Source organism: Panthera onca, chromosome A1, assembly GCF_046562875.1.
Source record: "Panthera onca isolate mPanOnc1 chromosome A1, mPanOnc1 haplotype 2, whole genome shotgun sequence".
NCBI classification, from domain to species: domain Eukaryota; kingdom Metazoa; phylum Chordata; class Mammalia; order Carnivora; family Felidae; genus Panthera; species Panthera onca.
In genome coordinates this window covers 59,644,076-59,667,862 of record NC_138339.1, presented here as the reverse complement: position 1 = coordinate 59,667,862, position 23,787 = coordinate 59,644,076, and the positions used below count along the sequence as shown (strand labels likewise).

The 23,787-nt window shown below is 41.5% G+C and overlaps 1 protein-coding gene across 2 annotated transcripts in view; it reads left to right on the top strand.

Annotated features, from left to right (window-relative positions):
- SLIT3 (slit guidance ligand 3) overlaps positions 1–23,787 on the top strand; it is a 687,161-nt gene that overhangs the window by 70,947 nt on the left and 592,427 nt on the right. Inside the window, exon 1 of one of the 2 annotated variants that reach the window (XM_060634984.3) lies at positions 19,031–19,676. The exons of the other annotated variant lie outside the window; for it this stretch is intronic. Within the exon in view, the coding sequence (XP_060490967.3) occupies positions 19,036–19,676 (641 nt within the window). The 5' untranslated portion in view covers positions 19,031–19,035. Of the gene's footprint in view, positions 1–19,030; positions 19,677–23,787 lie in introns of those variants that run through there. 2 annotated transcript variants of the gene reach the window in all.

The window sequence follows — 23,787 nt, the reverse complement described above, 5'->3', positions numbered from 1 at the left end:
TAGAGCAGTGTGCTAATGATTTTTCATACCTCTCATTAGATTATCTTAATGGCAGAAAAGTGATTTTATGTTGAAATACTTTAGCATATGTAAAAGTTGGAAATTAATATAAACAAACATTCTTTAACTGCCTCATCATCTTTACTAGATCTTAATATTTCGCTATATTTGGTTTATAATTTTCCAAAGAAATAAAATATCGCAGGTAGAGTTGAAAATTCTTATTCCATTGCCCTCCCTTCTTCACCGTAAGTCACTACTATCCAGAATTTAGTGTTTACATTTCTACTGATCTTCTAATGACTTCATTCATATAAATGTGTCAATAAAGAAAATTTAGTATTAAATTTGCTTGTGTTAAGCTTTATATATATATGGCATAATTCTTCACGTGTCATTTTTGAACTTCATTTTTTACTGAATTGTGTTGTATATTTATGTTGATACACAATACTCTCATTGATTCAAACAGCTGCATATTTTTCACTGTATATATAATCACAATTTATTTAACCATTATTTTGGTAGACATTTAGGTTCTCCTAATAATTTACATTTGTGAGCAATGCTATATTAGCATCTTTTTACACTAAGTGTGGAATTGTCAAATTCTTTACGATGTATATCTAGATGTGAAATTAGCTACAATGGTGTTTGGGAATACATATAGTTTAAAGTTTTTCCAGGATGTCTAGTGTGTGGCCTGGGTTGAGAACAGCTGCTCTAGATTTTATCCTTCTCAGGTACAGTTAAATTATTGCCTACCTTTTTGCGTTATAAGTGTACAACTAGATGCATAAAATTGTGGCCACTGAAGGTGCTGCCTCAGTGTTTTGGGGCTGACAAATCTTAAGAGCAGCTGTAGCTTTCTGTGTATATGGTCTCTCAGAAGAGAGATTCCAAAGCAGACTGGTCGGTCACTAGATGACACCTTTGCAATTCATCTGCCACCTCTGTCTGTGCTTTCACCTGTAGAAGGGAAGAATCAATACACAAGCCAAACAAGCTCAGCTAAGACAGGGATGGAAAATGATTCTTCTCTACTATTGAAAATCAGTTGATGGAAGCTTCCTCAGCAGAATAACAGGAATGATTGGAAAGCCACTTAGGAACTCTGTGGAAGGTTGCTGTGATTGATTAGTGATGTCTGCCATGGGTTGAATATAAGGAAGTGGTCATATGGGTGCATAATTACCAACTCGCCCCCATGATTTGCCTACCAGCAATCAAGGAAAAGCAGCTCTCTGGAGATTGGCTCTGTTATAATAAAAGAGGAGATCTAAAGGTTGTCAATGGCTTAAAAGGAAAGTTTTGCCAAGTTTTGTTTTTTTTTTTTTTTTTTTTTTTTTTGGAAGTCTCATTTCTTTTTCTCTTTTCAAAAGTTTGGCCTAAATTTACCCCTGGGCCAACATGTTCTTGCTGATAGGCAGGGTGAACTCTTGATCCTTCTCACCCAGGGAAGAATATAGGTTTTGGACAACAAACATAGGTGCTGGAGCCCAGATCTTCAAGTCACAGGCTGTGTGGCCCAGGAAATGCCATTGGGATGCTCTGTGCCTCAATTCCTGATTGTAAAATAGGGACATTACCTATGTCACATGTTGTTCTGAGGGGGAATTATAGGTGTTTAGTATTTTCCTGAGCCAAATTACCAATGAATGGTAATGATTGACATATTATTATAATTATTGTAATTGTTATAATTTTTATTAAAAAGCAAAATAATGATCATGGTGGTGCAGTTTGAAGATAGGTCTGGTATAGAAAATTTAACTATGGGTAGGTTTAAGGAGTCTGTCTCCAGTTACAATGAATGACTAGAAATTGGGCCCATACAATGGGATACACCAGGATGGTTGGGGGAGAAAATCTGTGAAGGCAGTAGACACAAAGGTCAAGCAACAAGAATTCCTGTTAGAGTTGTAATAGGACATAAACACAGGCAGAGTTCTGAGGCCAAATGAAGGAATACCCCCACCTCCAGAGGAAATGGAGGAAAACACAAAATGGATTCATTACTCTGAGCATAATTATGTCAGCTATGAAGATGCATTTACATGTTGTACTGCTGTATGTCAGAACTCTGATACCTCCTAGGCCATGAGAAATAAATACAAACATTTCTGAGAAATTCTTCCTTCAACCCAGTCAACATTCCAATGCAAACTAAGAAAAGAGGTCAGGGTGTGAATTCTAAAAGCAAAATGTTCCCACTACAGTTTGGAGTCTAGCATATCTGCTTGGACCCTGAAAAGATTGACTTTCACTTCCTCTTTTATTAAATATCATGCTCATTTAAGTATTGCACAATTTACTAGTACATATGAAGCATAGTGAAAGATGCTTGTCATAAGTATATTTTAATTTTATTTCAATGACACAAAATGGCAAATAGTAATCAGAGCATTGACTTAGAAATCAGAACCAGAATGATATTTCCATGGAAAAGGATCATTAAAAAAATCATAACAGTGGCTACAAATGTATAAATGAAGAAACTGAGGCTTACATGTAATTTTGGGGGATCAGGTTTATTGAGATATTTATAGACAATAAAATATTCCCTTTTTAAGAGTGTAGTGCAGTGAGTTTTGACAAATGTGCATAGTCCTGTAACCCAAACCATTATTATGTTAGAGACCATTTCTATTACTAAGAAAAGTTTATTTGTGACCATTTGTAGTCAATTATCTCCCCTCACCTAGTAATCAGTGACCTGGTTTCTGATCTGTTTTTTGCCTTTTCAAAATATCATACAAATATAATCATAAAGTATGTAAGTTTTGTACCTTCTTTCTCTGGCATAGTGCTTTTTTGAGAGTCACCTATTTTTTTTTTTGCCTGTATTGATGCTTTATTTTTTATTTCTAAATTATATTCTATTACATTAACGTACCACAAATTAGTTATCCATTTAGCAGTAGATGAGCATTTGAGTTGCTTCTATTGTTTATTATACATAAAGTTTCCATAAACATTTACATACAGATCTTTTGTGGATATAGGTTTTCAATTTTCTTGGTTAAAATATGAGGGGTGGGATTTCTGGGTCACATAGTAAGTGATGAATGCATTACTTTACTAGAAAGTGCCAAAGACCTTACCTTTTGCATTCCCATGAATAATGTGTATAAGGCTTCCAGATGTCCTATTCTCAATAGCACTTTTCAGTTTTAGCTATTCTTATGGGTATGTGGTGATATCTCAATATGATTTTAATTTTCATTTCCTCAGTAACTAATGATGTGTTTCTTTTCATGAGTTTGTCATCTCTATGTCTTCTGTAGTAAAGCTTTTACCCAGTTTTTGCTTTCTTGTCTTACTGAATTTTGAGAGGTGCTTTATATATTCTGGGCATGAACCCATTATGAGATATGTTGCTTATCTTTTTTATTTATGTCACCATATCTTTCAAAGAAGAGATGTTTTTAATTTTGATTAAGTTCAACTTATTTTCTTTCTGTTGTGGTCTGTGCTTTAAGTATATTATCTAAGAACTCTTTGCCTAATTCAAGCTCAAAAGGATTTTATCCTATGTCATCTTCTAGAAGTTTTTATACATTTAACACTGACATTTAGATATAGACCATTTCAAGTTAATTTTGTACATAGTGCAGGAAAAGATCAAGGTTATTTCCTTATTTAGCATATAGATAGCCAATTGCTCCAGTACCCATTGCTGAAAAGATGATCTTTTGTCTGTTGAATTATCTTGGCACTTTGGTTGAAGATCAGTGACTATATATATATATGTGGGTCTATTTCTGAACTCTTGATTCTATTCCCTTGATCTCTGTGTCTCTCTTTTATCTAATACCACACTGTCTTGATTATTATATCCTTATAGTAAATCTTCAGATCAGGTTATTTGAATCCTCCAACTTTATTCTTTGTATTCAAAATTACCTATTTAGCTATTTTAGCTCCTTTGTTTTTCTATATAAATTTTAGAATTAACCTATAAATTTCTACAAAAAAAAGTCATGCTGAGATTTTGATTGGGATTGCTTTGAATGAATAGATCAATTTGAAGAGAATTGATATCCTAACAATGTTGAATTTTCCAATCCATGAGCACAGGTATAGCTATCCATAGATAACTTCCTCTTGATTTCACTAATCAATATTTTGTCATTTTCAGCATTTAAATCCTGTACATATTTAGTTAGTTTTGCCTCTAAGTATTTCATGTTTTTTAATGCTATTATAAATAGTACTGTTTTTGTAATTTCAGTTTCCAGTTATTCTTTGCCAGTATCTGATGAAACAATTGATTTTCATATATTGACCATATATCCTGCAACCTTACTAAACTCACTTATAAGCAGATTCTTTAGGATTTCTTATGTAGACAATCATGTTGTCATTTATATAAATGTAAGTTTATGCCTTCCTTTCACATCTGCATGCCTTTTTACATTTTTTCATATTACTGCATTGGCTAGGATCCCCAACATAGTGTTGAAAATGAGTGGTCAATCAGACATTCTTCCCTTGTTCCTAATTTTAGGAGGAACACATTCATTTTCATCTTAGCTAACTAGTTTTTTTTCTAGATGCCCCTTATCAGGCTAAGGAAGTTTCCTCTTTCCTAATTTCTGAGAATTTTGTCATGAATACATGTGAAATTTTGTCAAATGCTTTTTCTCCATCTATCTAGATGATCATATGCTTTTTCTTTTTTATACTCTGTTAATGTAATAAATGACACAGATTAATTTTCAAGCACTGAACCAACTTTTCATACTTGAGGTAAACTTCAGTTGGTCATGATGTATTATCTTATTAAATACTGAATTCCATTTTCTAGTATTTTGTTAAATTTTTAAATATTTATGATGGGCATTGGTATATAATTTTTATTTTTTATAATGTCTTTGTCTAGTTTTGGTATCATGGTAATTCTGACCTCATTAACAAGTTGGAAAGTGTTCTCTTCTATTTTCTTGATGACTTTGTGTAAAATTGGTCATTTTTGCCAGGGAGACTATAACCTGGTTTTTTTTTGTGGGAAGGTTTTCAAACTATGAATTCAAAGTTTAATAGATATAGGGTTGGTTTGGTTATTTCTTCTTGAGCTTTTGTAGTTTGTGTCTTTCAAGAAATTTGTCCATTCCATCTAAATTATCAAATGTTTGGCATAAAGCTTTTCATAATATTCTATTATTCTTCCTTTAATGTTAGTTGGCTTTGTAGAAATGTCTCCTGTTTCATTCCTGATATTAATCATTTATGTCTTCTCTTTTTTATGATTAATCTTTCTAGAGATTTTCAATTTTATTTGTCTTTTCAAAGCACAAATTTTGATTTCATCGGTTTTCTCCATTGCATCTCTGTTTCACTTTTAGTGATTTCTGCTCTTCATTATTCTTTCCTCCTCTTTACTTTGTGTTTGACATGCTCTTCTTCATCTAGTTTCTTAAAGTAGAAAATTAGGTTATTGATTTTCATCCTTCCTTCTTATCTAATACCAAAACATTCCCTTTAGACACTGCTTTAGCTTCATTCCACAAATGTTCACATGTTGTATTTTCATTTTCATTAAATTAAAAATATTTTCTAATTTCTCTTGTGATTTCTTCTTTGACCATGGTTTATTTACAAGAGTGATGTTTAATTTTCAACATTTTAAATGATTTTTGTGTGTCTTTGATTTCAATTTTAGTTCTAATGTAGTCAGATAATATTTTTTTTTTACAATTTGAATCCTTTAAAAATTATTGAACCTTATTTTATAGTCTAGACTATGGTTTATCATAGTGAATGTTCCAAGTGGATTTGAAAATAATGTATATTCGGGGCGCCTGGGTGGCGCAGTCGGTTAAGCCTCCGACTTCAGCCAGGTCACGATCTCGCGGTCCGTGAGTTCGAGCCCCGCGTCAGGCTCTGGGCCGATGGCTCGGAGCCTGGAGCCTGTTTCCGATTCTGTGTCTCCCTCTCTCTCTGCCCCTCCCCCGTTCATGCTCTGTCTCTCTCTGTCCCAAAAATAAAAAATAAAAAAAAAAAAAAAAAAAAAAAAAGAAAATAATGTATATTCTGCTGTTGTTGGGTGGAGAGTTCTCTAAATGTCAATGAGTCTTACTTGGTTACTAGTGTTTTGGTTTTTTTGTTTTTTTTTTTTTTAATTTTCATATGTCTTTAGTGATTTCTTGTCCACTTGTAGCAATTACTGAGATAAGAGTGTTGATAGCCACAGCATAATTATGCATTGGGCTATTCTTTTTTTTTAGGCCTACTAGGTTTTGTTTTTATGTGTTTTGAAGCTCTCTTGTTGGGTACATCCACATTTAGGATTGTTATGTTCTCTTGGTGAACTGACCCCTTTATCATTATAAAACATCTCCTCTTTATCTGGGGAAGCAATGCTTATTTAAATTCTACCTTGTCTAATAATAATATAGCTACTCTAGCTTTCTTTGAGTAGTGTTTTCATGCTGCATTCTTTTCCATCCTGTTATTGTCACCATCTTTGAGTCTATTTATTTATTTATTTATTTATTTTTTATTTACATTTATTTATTTTTGAGAGACAGAGAGAGAGCACAAGTGGGGGAGGGGCAGAGATAGAAGGAGACACAGAATCCGAAGCAGGCTCCAGGCTCCAAGCTGTCAGCACAACGGGGCTGTGCCTGGCTTGAACACACAAACTGCGAGATCATGACCTGAGCCGAAGTCGGACGCTCAAGTGACTGAGCCACCCAGGTGCCCCGAGTCTTTATATTTAAAGAGGATTTATTATAGATATCATTCAGTTGGGTCTTGCTTTGTTTAAACAAACCCCATAAGTCGCTGGCTTTAAACTGAATTGTTTAGACCATTTATATCTGATGAAATTACTACCACATGGGTTTAAGTCTGCCATCTTGCTATTTGTTTAATATTTGTCCCCTCTGTTCTTTAATTTTTTTAATGTTTATTTATTTTTCAGAGAGAGAGAGAGAGAGCGCAAGCGAGCATGAGCAGGGGAGGAGTAGTGAGAGAGGGAGACGCAGAATCTGAAGCAGGCTCCAGGCTGTGAGCTGTCAGCACAGAGCCCGGTGGGGGGGCTGGAACCCACAAACTGTGAAGTTGGAAGCTTAACCAACTGAGCCATCCAGTCACCCCCTAACTGTTCTTTCTTGCCTTTTTTCCTATTTTCTTACTTTAGATAATAGTGAGAATTTTTCATCATTTTATTTTATTTCTTCTGCCGTTTTGCTATATGTTTTTGCTTTACTTTTTGATAGTTTCCCTAAAATATTGTTTACAACACATATTTCAAATTTTCATAGTTTGTCTTCTACTCTCTAATAATATTATACCATGTTCCCTATAGTGGAGTAATCTTACAAGAGTATACTTCGGCTACTTTCCTCCTGTCCTTTTTGCTATTATTTTCATATCCTTTATTTTTGCATATATTATAAACTCATTGATACATTGTTGTTATTTTACTTTAAACAATTGTCTTTTAGCAGATTTATTGAGGTATAATTTAAATACAATAAATTTTTTAAGTTCAGTTGACTTTTTGAGTTTTAGTAAACTTATATAATTGACTGACTATCACCAAAATCCAATCTTAGAACAATTCCATTGACCCCAAAAGTTCTCTTATACCTGTTAGCAGTTAATTTCCACTGCCCACCCTACCCCATCCCCAGTTCTAGGAAACCACTGATCTGCTTTCTATACCTATAGCTTTCCTTTTCTTCATATTTAATTAAATTGATTCACACAATATGTAGTCTTGTATTTGTATCTGCCTTATTACAATTAACATTATGCTTCTGAGCTGCGTGAGCTGTATCCACATCATTGCATGTATCAGGAGTTTGTTCCTTTTTTAAACATCTATTTATTTATTTTGACAGAGAGAGAGATACAGCACTCACATATGGGTGAGAGGGAGAGGAAGAGAAAGAGGGAGAGAGAGAGAATCCCAAGTAGGCCCCATGCCAGCACAGAGCCTGATAGGGCTCAATCCCACCACTGTTGCGATCATGACCTGAGCCAAAACCAAGGGTCAGATGCTTAACTGACTGAGATACCCAGCCACTTCACTCTTTTTAATTGGGGAGTAATATTCCATCATATGGATGTATCATTTTTAGTTTTAGTTTTTATCCCATCATCAATGATAGACATATGGATGGTTTCCAGTTTTGAGCTATTATGAGTAATATTGCTATATAAGACTGTGTAGACATATATTTCCCTTTCTCTTTGGTAGGCATTTAGAAGCAAAATTACTAGGTCATATGATAAGTGTGTATTTAACTTTTAAGAAACTGCCAAGCTACTATCCAAAGTTGTACCATTTTTATTCCTATTAGCACTGAATGGGGGCTCCAGTTTCTCTATGTCCTTTTCAAGGCTTAGTAATTCCAATCTTTTTAATGGTGGCCATTCTAGTGGCTATATAGTGGTATCTCATTGCGATTTTAGTTTGCATTTCTCTTATGATTGATTTTGAGCATCTTTCCATGTGTCTACTTGTTATTTATATCTCTTCATCTACCTTCTTTGAAGAAGTGTCTCTTCAAGTCTTTGGTTTATTTTTAATTTGGCTATTTGTCTTTTAATTATGGAGTTGTAAGAGTTTTCTTTTTTTATAAATAAATTTTGGGCACAAGACATTTTGGTGAATTTTACCTGCTGCCAATACCATCCAGTGCGTTTACATGTTAAATATTCTATTTTGCATTTCTAGAAATTCCATTTGCTTCTTTTTATATCTTCCATTTTTTTCTACTTCCTAAATATACAAATTATGTTTATAATAGCTGTTTTAATATCCTTGTCTATTAACTACATCATTACTACCATTTATGTGTCTGTACTGGTTTTCTTTTCTTCTTTTTTTTTTTTTTTCTTTTTTCATAAGGCATATTTTCAGGCTTGTTTGCATTGCTGGTGATTTTTGACTGGATGGCAGTCATATGAAATTTACATTGTTTGGTGCTCTTGTATATCTTTAAACAGTGTGGGACTATGTTCTTGTCACAGTTAAGTTACAAAAAATCAGTTGGAGCCTTTTGCAACTTGTTTTTAAGCTTTTCTTAAGGTGGGTCCAAGATATCTTTAGCTCCACTGCAAAAGCAATACTCTTCTGAGGTTTCTATTCAATGCCTTATGTTATTATGAGGGTCTTTCACCGTGGCTGGTGGAAACACTAACTATTCCCAGTATTGTGTGAACTGTGGGAATGATTCAGCCTATTCCTGTCAGGTGGTTCTTTCCTCAGCCTCCTGTATTTTTCTCTCACAAATACTCAGTGAAAGACTCAAAGGAACATCTCAATAGATTCTAGAATTCTCTTCTGTTCAGTACCCACCTCTTAGGTACACAGTGTTACAAGTCTAGACACAGTTGTCTTTCCAGTCTCTGTCTCCTCAACTTAGAATGCTGAGTTCGCATCCCTGGACTTCAGCCTAGAAATTATCTCTTGGAAGTAAGGTGGCATAATTGTACAACTTTACCTCATTTGTTTCACATTTCAGGGAGCAGTCGTATACCTCCTATTTTCCAACGTTTGAAAATCATCTTTTTAATATATATTTGTGTCCACTTTTCTACAGGCTTCAGGTAGAAAGGTGAACCTAGTTTTTGTTATTCCCTACAGCTAGAAGCAGAAGTCTCTATAGGAAGCTTTGGATCATAAGAATTACATGATCAGATGTATATTTCAATAATGTGGGGCTGCTGAGTTAAAGGTTGGCTATAGAAGGTGGGGGGTAGTAGAGGCAAGGAGTTAGGAGATGACTGCTAGGATCCAGATGAGAAGTGACAGTCATTTGTTGTAATGGTAGACATGAAACAAAATGATTGAATTCTGGACTTGAAGAAAAAATATAGGAATTGCTGATTACTGGGATGTTGTGTATGAAAAGAACGGAGAAATTAAGGATGACTAAGACTTTTGGCTTAATTAGTTAGAAAAATGGAGAGGTCTTTGAAAACAACAATTTCACTGTTGGGGAGAAATTCTGAAAGGGGTGTACTGAAGAAAGAATAAGAGAGGAATCAGACACAGTGAGGACAGACAGCTCTCTCAAGAAGTTCAATCAATTACATTCCATCTGTCAAGAGACCTACAATCTAGTTGGGCAGGAGTATTATTCATAAATAGATAATTATATTAGTGTAAGGAGTATAGAATAGAGATTTCTACAGCCACAAATCAAATGAAAAAATCTCTAATATAAGGAGGGTATTAATGGAGGAAAGTATAAAATGCTTCACAGAGGTGGAGAGGCTTGAGCTGCATGGCAAAAGACCAGGACAGTTTCACCAGAGGAGGTGGGCCAGGGCATTGCATAAAGTGTGAAGAACATGAGGTAACTTGACAGATGGAAAACACATCAACACTTTCAGGAAATTATTTTTAATGTTTATTTATTATTGAGAGACAGAGCATGAGCATGAGCATGGGAGGAGCTGAGAGACGGGGAGACACAGAATCTGAAGCAGTCTCCAGGCTCCAAGCTGTCAGCACAGAGCCCGACACGGGGCTCGAACTCACAAACCACAAGATCGTGCCCTAAGCCAAAGTCAGACGTTTAACCAACTGAGCCACCCAGGTGCCCCAACGCATTCAGGAAATTTTAATTCTCTATGGCTCAGCTTAAGGTGGGAAGGATTTGTGAAAAAAAAGAAGCAAGAGACAAAGGCAGAGACAAGGTTGATTGACAAAGACCCTTCTTTACCATGTACATACTTTAGACTACTTTGTAAGTAATGGAAATGCCTCTAAGTATCTGGAATGTGACTGGAGGTGGTGAGCAGTGAAGTAAGTGGGTTGAAGGGCCTGGGTGAGAGGCCTTTATGGCCAGAACAAATCCAAGGAGAAGGAACATTTGGAGTAGGATCTCACAGTGTTTGAAGTTGAGGAGTCAACAGGTCTTGGTCTTGGTGAACTGATGGATAGGGTGAATTAGAGGATTAAAAGGGGAAAGTTAAAGATGATGTTTAGGTTTTTGGCTTGGCCATCTGGGTAGATCGTGATACCATTAGCTAAACTTGGGAAATAAAATATTTTACAGAAATTCACACTCCTCACCCAAGACTGAGTAATCACTCATTAAGGTGGTAGTTCCAAGAGTGGGTTAGAAGGTCCTTAACCTCCTACTCTAGTGGTTTTCATCAACTCCACCCCTTATCCCCTAGCCATACTGAAAACTTAAAAGCTGTGGGAAAAAAGAAAATATGATGCTGCCTATACAAAATAGCTTTGCTACAAATCCCCTAATTAACATGCCTTTTGTCAGTCCCTTTATCTACAAATATCCCTGGAATTGCAATTGACTCTGCATCAGGTCAGATTAGTCCAAAACATTAGACTTCTCTTCATACACACAAATGATAGTATTACACCAAATGATAGTGGTATTACCACTCATGGTAGTACTTCACATAGACTAGGCTTAGTACAGTGGTGAAGAAGAAATAATTCTGACCTTCTCAGAAGGGGTCTCCCTCACGTTCTAGGATCCATCTACAGAGCCCTTTCTTATGTTTCTCCAACTAGCCCACTCATACCAGGGCTTTTGCATGTGCCATTTTGTCTCTTGGAGTAGTGACCTATCCCACTACATACCTTATTATTTAAAAAAAATTTTTTTAATGTTTATTTATTATTGAGAGACAGAGCATGAGCATGGGAGGGGCAGAGAGAGAAGGAGACACAGAATCCGAAGCAGGCTCCAGGCTCTGAACTGTCAGCACAGAGCCCAACACGGGGCTCGAACTCACAAACTGAGAGATCATGACCTGAGCCAAGGTCGGACACTTAACTGACTGAACCACCCAGGCACCCTTCTCCATACCTTATTATATCATAGCCAGATTCTTCTTGTCTTTTGAATCTCCTTCTATGGCCATTTTTCTGAGACCTTTCCAGCCTCAATTAGTCTTTATCATATCACCGTGTTGATTCTCTTCCCAACACTTTATAATTTTTATTCATATATTTATTCTCTTGCTTAATTGATTGTTTTATATCTATTGCCCAAACAAGACTCCATGAGTAGCAATCATGTTTTACTTTGCCTTCACTATAATGTGACCTTCACCCAAAAAGTATACAGTAAACACATGTGGAATCAATAAATAATAAATAAAAGGCAGATAATTAGGGCTACTATTTAAAAGCATTTCATTAATTGACCAATAGGAAAAGGTATTTATTTTGGGAAGGGGAGAATTTCCTGTTGTTTCTGAAATTATACCACATAGATAACAGCTTTCCCTAAGATTCGTCTTGTGTGATTTGGAGAAAATATAATTTCAAGATTGCATTGGTATATCATCCTGGGCAAGTAATGCCAATGACTATGATAAACAACCTCCAAATCTTAGTCGGGGGGCTTAGGTTATTCTGTTAAAGACTGTATGGTCATTGCCTTCTATGTGTTGATTCAAAGATTCCAGTGTCTTCCTTTCTGTGGCTCCACCATCCTCTTAGGACCCTGTGATTCTTCAGTGGATCCCCTCTATTTGTCTAGCCAACAGGCAAAGACAGAAGACCTGCCTGATTATAGGGGTTTCAAAGGCCATGTCCGGGAGTGATATGCATCACTTCTGCATAAGCTCCATTGGTCAAAATGAAGCATATGGCCCCAACTTAACTGCAAAGGAGGCTGGGAAATATAGTCTTCCCGTGTTCCAAGAAAGAACTGTATCTGTGAGCATCAAGCTAGCCTCTGCCACAATAGGGGACTTCATTTGGTTGTTATCAAGATTAGAGAGTTTATATACATGAAACACTCAGAACAGTACCCAGCATATCAGGGGCATCAATGATGCCAGGTAAGTTGCAAGAGGAGTTTCTTTGAGTTGGCACTAATTACTGCTTGCTAAACAAGGGTGGTATTCTAAAGTTTCTTTCAGTCCCAACAGCTGGCTGGAGAGTTTTGTGAGCCCCAGTGCCCAAGGAAGCCAGCCAAGAATGCAGATGCCACCGCCAAGTCTGTGTGGCACATCTTCATGCTTTGTTTAATTTGGTTCCCTGGGTGGGATGAGTTTTATGAGCAGGTGTTCTGGTTAATTAGGTGATTAATACTCCTCAAATTGGAGAGCCATTTCCCCAGTGACAATTCTTGATCTGCTCAAATATGAGACAAATCTTCATTGCACAGTTTGGACAGACCCATGATTGCACTCACCTGTCTGCTAGGCTTCTCAGGTCAGCACTCTGGCACTGAGAACTAGGAGCCTGACCTCACATCTGGCTGAGTCACTATCTTGATGCACCAGTTTGGAGAAATAAGAGCTCCCCAATTCATTTGCTGTTCTTTCAGACTAGGGCAGAGTCGATCTGGGGCACATTTATGGTTCCTTTCTGGGGATTCCAATCCATATAATCTCTGAAGATCAGAGTCATTGTCTCTGCACAGAGCCCTCTAGCTTCTAAAGCAAGGTGGCTGACCCACATCTAAGGGGAAATCAGGCATCAAAGCTTTTACTCAAATTTTCTCTCAGACCAATAGAAATCTGCCCTAAATTCTCCTATATTCCACATTCCCAAATCCCTTTCCTCACACTCATATACCATTCTATTTCTGTCTCCTTGTCTTTGCTTTCCTCAAGATGAAGACCCTTTTCCTCCCATTGAGATCATCAATTCTATATATCCTTCCAAAGCCAAATGGCATTCCTCAGCACTTCCAATCCAGCTTGAAGTGATTTCTCCCTTTTTAGAATTTTTGTAGCACTTACTACCTGACTCACATTAATTAGCATTTAATCATATACCATATCTTTTATCTTCTTTCATGTATCTTAATCTTATCTTCCTAATTGGATTATTGGCAGCTGTGGGCTGTGTCTTCTAGGCATATATAAAGTTCTCAGTAAATCGCTGTTAATTGCTAAATTAAGCTAGAATGCCTCTTATACTTCCAGAAAATGGGTCAAATACCAGCTCGGCCACACAGCTGAAAATATGGCTACTAATTTTAGTTCCTCACATGCTCAAGCTTTACAACCACAGAGGGACTGAATCTCTTCCTCCAGTTCCAGTTGGAAAAAATTCAGGGAAGACCCAGATTGGCTTATCTCAGTCATGTGCTCACCCCTAGAAAATCACTGTCTTGACGAGGCGAGATCTGTAAGAACAAGAAAGTTCTAAGTTATAATCACATAGTTGGAGTGGAAGATCAAGTAAGAGTTGTCCACTACAGAGGGATCTGGATTTTGGAAGGTTCTATTCTATCTTCTTCTCCAGGATAAGTTATTTATTTTAAAATTATGTATTCATTCATCAAACATTTACCTAGTCAGAGTAGATCCTGCCCTTTGGAGAAGGTCAATAGTTTAACTGGCAGTAAACCTTTACTATTCTTTCTTTCTCAAGGGCGAGAAAAAGAATCATTTGCAGAGAAAAAAAAAATAACCTTCCAGGTCCAGCTGATAGTACCTTTCCTTAATCCTGTGCTCCAGAAGTGACCTGAAATTCACATATGTGAATTCTTCCCTCTCCCAGGAAGATTTAATAGGAATCACAGTCTTAATCTCAAATTAAAGTTTTCATCCTCTTTCCCTCCCCCTCCCCATTCACATACTCCTCAGAGAGCTGCCTTGATGGCTCAGTGAGGTAGTGTTTCAGTTTCAGGGCCTCAGATAGGAAACAGACAACACAACCTGAAAGAGTCATTTGAAGAAGGGTTAGTAAAGGGACTATTTAGAAAAGTGAGGCAGGGTTAAGGAATCAATAAGAGATGAGGAGTCCCTAAGGTTTAGGAATAGTGGGAAGCCATTCCTATTCCTACCCTCTAAAGAGAAAAGGGGATGGGAATGGCAGCTGGAGGCCAGGGCTGGAGAACATGAACTATGACCTTCAGTAAAGGAAGGCAGCCGCTGCCAAACTGCTGTCCTTATGGAGGAAGCCCTGGTTTTTCCTCCAGATCTCTGGGCTAGTTCCCTACATTGGCAGACCCAAGAGAATACGGGTGATACAGTCCATAGAGGTCAGCTTTCCGGTGAAGATAATGGGGTGTCAGTGGGCAGAGCGATCTGGAAAATTCACTGGAGAATGACTAGCACAAATGCTAAGTTTCAATGAGATAGGAGCAAACATACCAGAATGGAGGTGTGGGGCAGGGAATGTGTATAGTTAAAAAAAAAACCCACTCAGAGATTCTAGAAGAATATAGTCTCATCATCCTCCCCCAAAAGGTCGAGTAACACTGATCAAAATAAGTAAAACTGCAGCGAAATAATGTCAAATAAGCTAGCTGATTGGGTGGATCATTCAAATATTTGTTAATTAGTCCTTCGTCAACCATCACAGAGGTATTTGTACCTCTAGGCATCAAGTATGCAAAAATGAATTAGATACTTCTGTATGTTTGAAATTTTTTATAATAAATGTTGCCTTAATGGATTACACAGGTTCACTGACTTTGAGAATCCAACAGATTGGACCAGCAAGGTTTCCTGGAGGAGTGGACAGCTCAGCTGACTCTGGGCTAGTCAGATAGGAAAGAGCCAGGAAGAATGCTCTGGAGGGATGTTGAGAGATGGGAGAGTGGGGGGAGATGAGGTATAGAGGTATAAATCAAAGTTCAGGATTGCATTGTCAGGTGTGCATTTTAGAAAAACCCCTTGATCATCACGGCTAAGGCTGAATTGGTGGAGGAAACCAGACAGAGACTTGGTGAGGTGGGGGGAGCGGTATGAGCATTGGCCATGCATGAAGCCAGGATCTGAACAATAGCAGGAGATCCAAAGATGAAGAGGGGCAGATCAAGTGATAATCATGAGGAAGAATTAATGGGACTCAGGAACTGAAAGGCTGCGGTGGGAAGCAGAGTCAAGATGCTTTGGTGCTGTTTGGCTTCTCGTCATCCCCCTGCTTTTTTCACCTAACAGCTCCCCAGTTTTTCTTTGAGAGCACAGCTGCTTACCTGCCCAACTGAGTATAGTTTCCATGGAACCGTTATCCACACATTCTTGTCTTCTTTGACTAAGAGGACGATTACATGACCTAAGCCAGGCCAGTCTTTCCCTCTTGGGAATTTGGATACCTTGGGCTTGGGCTTGATCCTAGATCCAGCCTTGATTTGTGTTTTTTTTAAAGCTTCCTTCTTTAGTTTCTTCCCCCTTAATTTTGTATGCTACCCAAAGACTTTCTTTAAAAGTATTACTTTTTTACTTCAATCAGTTATTTTCTATTGTTGCAACCAGAAAACCTCAACTAATTATAGTGGCCATGTAAATGGTGGTGCCTTTTCCTGAGAGACAGAAAAGAGGTAGAGGAGAAAATTTGAGGTGGGTTTCTTGGTAGGCAGTTTGCTTTTGAGAAGCCTCTAGAAAACCAAAGGGAAGAATCCAAAAGTTTGCCCCAGAGGCTTATGTGGAATCTGAAAATCACACCACAGAGTGTAAAAGCCATCTCTGGCAGTTAAACATAAAAAGTCCTACCCAACAAACTGACCTCTGAAGGACTTACTCATCTTATTCATGCTCCTCTGGGAAGAGTAATGCTTCCATGTAGAGGCTGACATATTCTAAAGATGCCTCAGAATTAGTGGGGGAAAGTGGATAGAGCCTAATTCTAGGCACTGGGAGCCCTGGGTCTTGGCTCTGGTTCTTTCACTAATTAGCTTGATAAACTTGTACCAGTGCCCTTCCCTCTCTGAGACTCAGTTTGTGTGTTATTGAATACAGGGGCTGATTGATATTGGGTGGTCTCCAAAATATTCAAAAGAATTTTAAGTTTACATGTAAACTGGGAAACTGGGTTCAAAAAACCTTAAACCAGTTTCCTTACTACAAGACTTCTCAGGGTCATAAATATGCTCATCGGAGATGCAGATCTCCAAGAGAGGTGAAAGTGAGCATTTCTCACCCTGTTTTTGCCCAAGATCACCCCCCACCAACATTCTTGAAGAAACATGTAGAACTAGTAGTCGTCAGAACACACATGCAGAGATTTTGGATTAGGTGGTAGCTAAGATTGTTCCACTTACACTCCCTGATTCTGTATGGCTGGTGTCCTGTGTACCTCCTGTTTTTCCCACTTGTCCCTTCCTCAGGGATGCTGGACTCCCAGGCTCTGTTCTAAAGTGTTCTCCCAAGGAAAAGCAAGCACGCTTGAATGCCTATGAAGTCACTTAAAGATCTAGTCAGACTCATGAAATCCCCCATCAGCTTAAATGGAAAACACAGTCCCTGCCCCCCCTTTGCCCCCGCCCATCGTACTGTGCTCAGAGCTCAGACCCAGGCCCAGCCTAAAGGGATTGCAAAACATGCTCTAGCGTGGACTTGGGAAAACAAAGAAAACTCTACTCTTTTCTCCTCCAGACAGTCTGAGACGCTTTTGTGCCCTTGGGCTTTTGCCCAGTTCTCTCATCTGCCTCAGTCCTGGTACTAAATTGGTTCAAGGTTTGGAGGAAAGTTTCAGAGGAAAGGATGTTTAGAGTTCTTAGAAGCTGAAGTCACTCTATGGACCAGAGCATAGACCACCTATGGCCACCAGAGGGCGATGACAACAGCTTCGTGTAGAAAGCTGCTCCCAAGAATAACAGCAGTAAATTACACCTAATGTGTTTATGAATGATGGAGGGGCTGAAGTGTGTGCGACTATACATGTATGTGCAGTTGGATGCCTGCAGCTATGAGTCTGAAAACATGCTAAATAGAATAAAATAAAAGCTGTACCTCTACTATATATTCACAGGATATGGCCAAGTCGTTGAAAATTTCCTTGAAGGAAAATGAGGTAGAAGGAATTAGAATAGCATTCATAATTGTAATTGTGGTATGCGTGATTGTGTGTGGTGTGAGAGTATGCATATACACGTGTGTATTTGAGTGTGAATGTGTAGATGGATGTGTGTGTGTGAGCCTGAGTGTAAGCATGTGTGTGCACAAGTGTGTGTGCACACGTGTGCACACGTGCACACGCATGGTCAGGGCTTATTTAGACTTTGCCAGTATGAGCAGACTTCAAGGAAGTCTGGGCAATGTTTCCTACAGTTCCTGCCCTCTCCCTCCAAACAAACAAACAAAATCATTCCTACAAGTATTTATGGAGCCTGTAACACACGCGCCCCTCCCCACCAGCATCTGGAAAAGCTCAGACCTGGCCAATTTAGAGCGCTATGGAAGAATGAAGGCTCTGGGGGCTGAAGGGATGCCTCACATGCGAATGACTGTTTTGCAAAAACACTTTCTCTTCTTTGATGCTCGAAACATCCCAGTGAGGTGTTCCCAGACAGAGCTGTGGCCCCTTGCTTTGAGGAAACCAAGGCTCAGAGGTGATGTGATTGGCCCAGAGTCATCCAGTCAGGAAGCAGAAGCTGACTATGAACAGGCATTGTCAATCCAAGTCCCTGCCATCACTGCTTTGAGCAGCACAGCTGGCACTGGGTCTAGGCAGAGCAGGACAGGTCTCTGAGTAGGGGTTGACAGCAGCAACCTAAACAACACGGACAACCATTTTATGTGACACATGTGACTGTGAAGTGTGTTAGTATCAATACAATAGGTCCTTTAGGAAGAACTTGGGGATCTTTGCCGAGATGAGGTAGGATCTTTGCCAAGGTGAGGTAGGATCTTTGAGGATCTTTGTAGATGAGGTAAGGACGAAGCTCCTATCGGCTGTGATGTAAAATATGAGTGAATGTGAGTGCTGCGGTTTGGGGTACCTAGCAGCTGTGTGGCCTTGGGCAAGTCACTTGACTTCTCTGAGCTTTATTTCATCTATAAAACACGGTACTCAGATGCCCCCTTGCGGGACGCTGTTGGAATGGAAGGAAAGACTAGGAGCAGAGTGCCTAGCTCAGTGTCAGAATAAAGGAAAAGTGCCACCAGCGAGAACAATCCTTAGCTCCTTAAAAGTTAATGGATCTCAATTCTGGGGCCCTCCTGGCGAAGCCCCTTTCCTTCCCTCATCTCCTGCCTCCTCCCCTCCACGCTCTCAGTTGCTCCAGCAAAGTTCCCAACTTAGTCGACATGACGCGCGGCTCAGCCAATGGGAGGCGGAGCTGGCGGTTTTGGGGGGGCGGGAGGGGTGGGCCCCGCGTCTCCGGTGTCTGCCCTGCTCAGTGAATGGAGAGAGCGAGCGCCGGCCAGCTCACCCGGCTGCCCCGTGCCCCAGCCGCCGCTGCCGCGCTCCCGAGCTCAGACTCAAGCCGGACCTCCCCAGGCGCCGTGCCCCAGTGCGCTCGTCCTCAGGTCCCCGACCCGGCCCACGCACTGGGCTGCGGGCCACCGGGGCCAGGAGGCGCTCGGCACCTGGGCACTCCGAGCGATGCGCAGCGGGGCAGCGCCGGCCCCGCGGATGGAGCTGCTGCTGCCGCCGCCGCCGCCGCCGCCGCCCGGCGCGCCCCGCTCCGCCCGCGCCCCGTGCGCCTGAGCGCCGAGCTCGCTCCTCCTCCGCGCCAACTCCGCCGCCGGCTCCCCAGGCCGCTCGGGCTCCGCGCGCGCTTCCCCAGGCTCCACGCGTCTTGCCCCGCCGAGGCAGCCTCCTCCAGGCGCGGGCCCATGCACACCATGGCCACCGGGCGGACAGGGGCCGGCGCCGCCGTGCGCGCCCGCCTGGCGCTGGCCTTTGCGCTGGCGAGCGTCCTGAGCGGGCCCCCAGCCGCCGCCTGCCCCACCAAGTGTACCTGCTCCGCCGCCAGCGTGGACTGCCACGGGCTGGGCCTGCGGGCGGTTCCCCGGGGCATACCCCGCAACGCCGAGCGCCTGTGAGTACCTCCGCCCCCGCCCAACCCGGGCCACCCACCTGGGTCCATAGTGGGGCCCCAGGCACTAGATCTTTCCTTTCCCTTTGGCCACACTGGATGCAGTCTCTGCTGTCACCCTCTCCTGGGTCGGATCTTTCCTTCTCTGAGTTGGGGTCTCTGGCGTTGGGCACGTCTAGAGAGAGGTCTTGAAGCCCACCGGGATGGGCAAAGAGCAGTGCTTCTCCAGGGGTGAAGGCTCCAGACGTAGGGCCCGGTGACAGCTTCCAGCAGAACGCTGGCAGGAAGCGAAGGGAGTAGACAACACTGCAGCCAGCGAGGTCTTAGGGTGAGAGCATGGGGTCTGCGCTCATGAAAGAAGGGAGGCGAAGGAGAAAGCTGAAGGGTGATGGGGCGTCAGGGCACGGAGAGGGGAGAGGGCCGAGACTGTGACCAGCTTGGAGATCAGAATGGGCCACTTTCCGGCTGCCCTTGCGAGCGAAGTTGGGTGTGTGTGTGAAGGTCTAACTTCTGAGGAACCAAACGAATTCAGAGTGGGTGCTTGCAAAACCCGCCCTGCCTGGAGTGCAGTCTCAGAGATGCCAAGTTGCAGCCCGGGTGAATTTTTTATGGCTCGGTTATAAATGCCTCCCCAAACGGGCCGGAGAATGGAAATGCTGACAGCCCTTTAAATGAGACCGAGCGCTATAATCTTACAAACCGCACTCAGCCTCGGATCCAGGGTTTGGCAGCGAGAGGAGAGGCGTTTGGAGAGTGGGGTGGATTGACCCTCGTTTTAACCCCAATTGTGCAACCAAATATTTACTTTTCATATGTCAACGTTTTGGAAACATTTATCATTTTGATCCTCGGACCAAACTCAAAACTTGGACTCCGAGGGTGGGCTCTTCCCAGCCCGCAGTTGGGGAGTACGGAAGGAGGGAGAAATGGTGGAGGGGGTTGGAATCGGCCTGGGAACACAGCCCAGAAGTGGGTGAGGGTTTGCTCCAGTGTAATAGACTTCTCCACGTCTTGCTCTCCTTGTGTCTCCCTTCCCCACGTGTCTTAGGGGTAGGTGCGTGGGTATTCCATTCTGCCTTCTTGACTTTAGGCTGGCAGAGAGAGAGTGGCATGAGACTAAGTGGATTGTCCTGGGGTGTGTTATTCCTCTTGATCACGTCCTGTCACCCCACTCTCTTCCTCAAACTCTATGTGTCCCTGGGCAGAGACTCAAAGGTACTACCCTCCTTTTCCCTGGAGCTTTCCTGTGGCTCAAAACATCTTTTTTTCAAGTGCATTGATTATTCTGTGTGGTCGTGAAATTCTAGAGGGTTGGAGCTGAACCTTCGTTAACACATGTAGAAAAGGTTCAGAAATGTGAAACAACTTGCCCAAGGTAATACAACAAGTTAATGGCAATAAAGGGGCCACAATCTACATTTCCGCAGCTTAATTCAGACATTATAGTTTACCGTACCAGTTACAATTTTGTTTTAGTGGTATTTTGGGGTAGCTACCACTGTGCTAGCCATCTTTGGAACAAGAGTCAGTGTGGGCCAAAGTCTGTAAACAGACAGTCTTGGGAGGGTTCTGGCTGGGCTTGGGTCTTCGAATAGGGTGCTCTTGCTACTGTTTCAGGTATACCCTGCAAACATTCAGTTTGCTTTGACATTAGCTCTCCTGTTGGGAGTTTTGAGACTCCCTCTCCTCCATTGTAAAAAAACATGGTGCATATTTGGGAAGCCAGGGGGAGTGAGCCCTTCTCATGCTGTCATGGAGGAAGTCTTCAAAAGCTGCAAGCACAGCACAGCAGCCAATATGCCACCCACCTACCTTCCCCAAGAGACCCAGGCAGCTTGGGGCTGTCCATCTGCTCTACAACTGGAGAAACTGGGTGGAGACTGAGTCCTGGGCGTTCACATGGGGCCCTGCTGCAGTCACGGTCATTCGCAGACCTTGGCAGAGTGGGCTGTACTTTGGAATAGTCTCCGGTCACTGGTGCCTCTTCGGCTGGGGTGCATTGGGTGACACGGCTACCCAGTCTAGCTCCTCATTCTGTTCTCCTTCCTCCCTGGGAGAGGGGGCAGCCTTTAGAAGAAAGCTGGGCAAAGAGTGCTGCGGGGCTAGGAGCAGCCGACCAACAGTCCTTCACCACCTCTCACCCTCTTTTGGTCAGCCCAGCTGTAACATTTGAATTCTGCAAACTCTCGGGTCCAGTGTGTGTGTGTGTGGGGGGGGGGGTGATGTTTGGCATTTCAAAGCTATGGAAAGGATTTCTTTAGGGAGGAATTTCTCATTCATCCCTCTCTTCATTCATTCAACAAACATTACTTGAACCCCTACTGCATTCCAGTAACTGTATATAAAATCATTGCATATACAGAAGAAAACTGGCAATTCAGCTTAAGGAATGTAAGCAAAGGACCGAGCAAAGGGAACTTCCTTTAGTGAGTCTTCTAAACTTTCCAGGACTCATTTCTTCATGGGGCATATGTTTTGTCAGCATCAGCATCATATGCTCGGGACCTTCCTAAAATCCAGTTTTCTGATCTCAAATGTTTCTGTTCTGTTTTATAACAAAGAAGAAGCATTTCTGCCTTCTGCATTCCTGCTACTTTACCTCCCAGAGAGGCTTTCCTGAGGAGTGTGTGTGGTTGGTTTTCTGGGGGTTTTTGAGTTCTGAGGCCTCATTTGCTCATGCTACCCCTTAAGGAAAATCTGCCAGGGGATAATGTGGTCACCATTTGGACTTTGCTTCAGGCCTGAAATGGGGTCTATTATATTGTTCATAATTAAGCTGGTATCAGAGTTGGGGGGGGGTGTCTGTGTTCCAGCTTCTTCTCCATAATGTCAGCACATTGCACAGAAAGAGAAACTCTATGTCGTTTATAAACTACCAACAATCTTTTTCCCTCAATGAGGAGGTGACACCCACAAGAAAGCTAAATAAACGCAGGGGAGAATTCAGTGTAATTTATTATCCGTGCAGCAAAGATAGAGGACAAGAGGAGAGGAAGTGAATGGTGGTGCCTGAAACAAAACATTTACCATGGAGCACAGAGTAAACAGATGTCGCATTTACCCCTCTGAGTACAAAAGGAGCCCACAGATGTAATTCTTCTGCAACCACAATCTCAGCCTGGAAGAAGAGGAGACAGATGAAAATGAACTCTCACGAGGGGCCCCTTCTCTCTGTGCTGCCTAAAGGCAGGCAGAGGCCTACTTCTCACCCACGGCGAGGTGGTGGCCCAAACAGCAGAGTGGGGCAAGAGTGGACATCTTTGGTTTTTCACTTGGCTCCGGAACATAATGGAGACTGCTGTATTTAAATAAACATTTCCTGTTTGCGAAGGAAAACGGGCGAAAGGCTGAAACGTGAGAATGTGGTAACTTAATTTTCTCCGTCACTCCAGATGATGGCAAGCTTCGCCGGTGGTTGGGTCCAATAAAAACCAACACCGTGTCACAGGCTTTCCCTCACTTGACCACAGAGGTCTCCAGGTCAAGTGGGAGGCTTTCCAAGATGCTCTGTGGCCAGGCCCTGCATCCTGGTATTCTTAGCCTCAGGGCCAGCCCAGAGGACTAGGGGCAGTTTGGTGAATCCTGGGGCCTCTCTGAACACAGTGCTCTCCTGGTGAACCTGTGGGTTGGACACGAGCAGTTAAGTGCACCTGCCTCCAGTGTACTGTGCAGCTGAACAGATTGCTCTACCTTTCGGGGCTTATTTTCCTGAAAGCAGAATTCTAGTGTAGTCCTAATAGTTTTCCTTGTATGGGCCTCTTCCCCTGTGCCTAGAACAGTGCCTGGCACATAGTAGTTTTTCAACCAGTATGTGTTGACTAAATGAATGCATCTCAAAAATACAAGTTTTTCTTTAGTTCTTGCACGTGAAAGATGGGCAATTAGAGCTTTGCATTTTTTATGTATGGCCAAGGGCAACTTACTAGTAACCTATTACATGAGTTATTAAGGGTTCCTGAAATTTAGCTTTCATGAACTAAAATTATTGCCTTACTAGAGTTAGCAAGGACTCCTAATGAGTGACACAACTCTGGAGTCTGGTTGCCAGGCATTGCTTAGCAACCTTGCAAAACTCCTACTGTGCACATGCCCCTGAGAAGAGCTAGAAATCCCG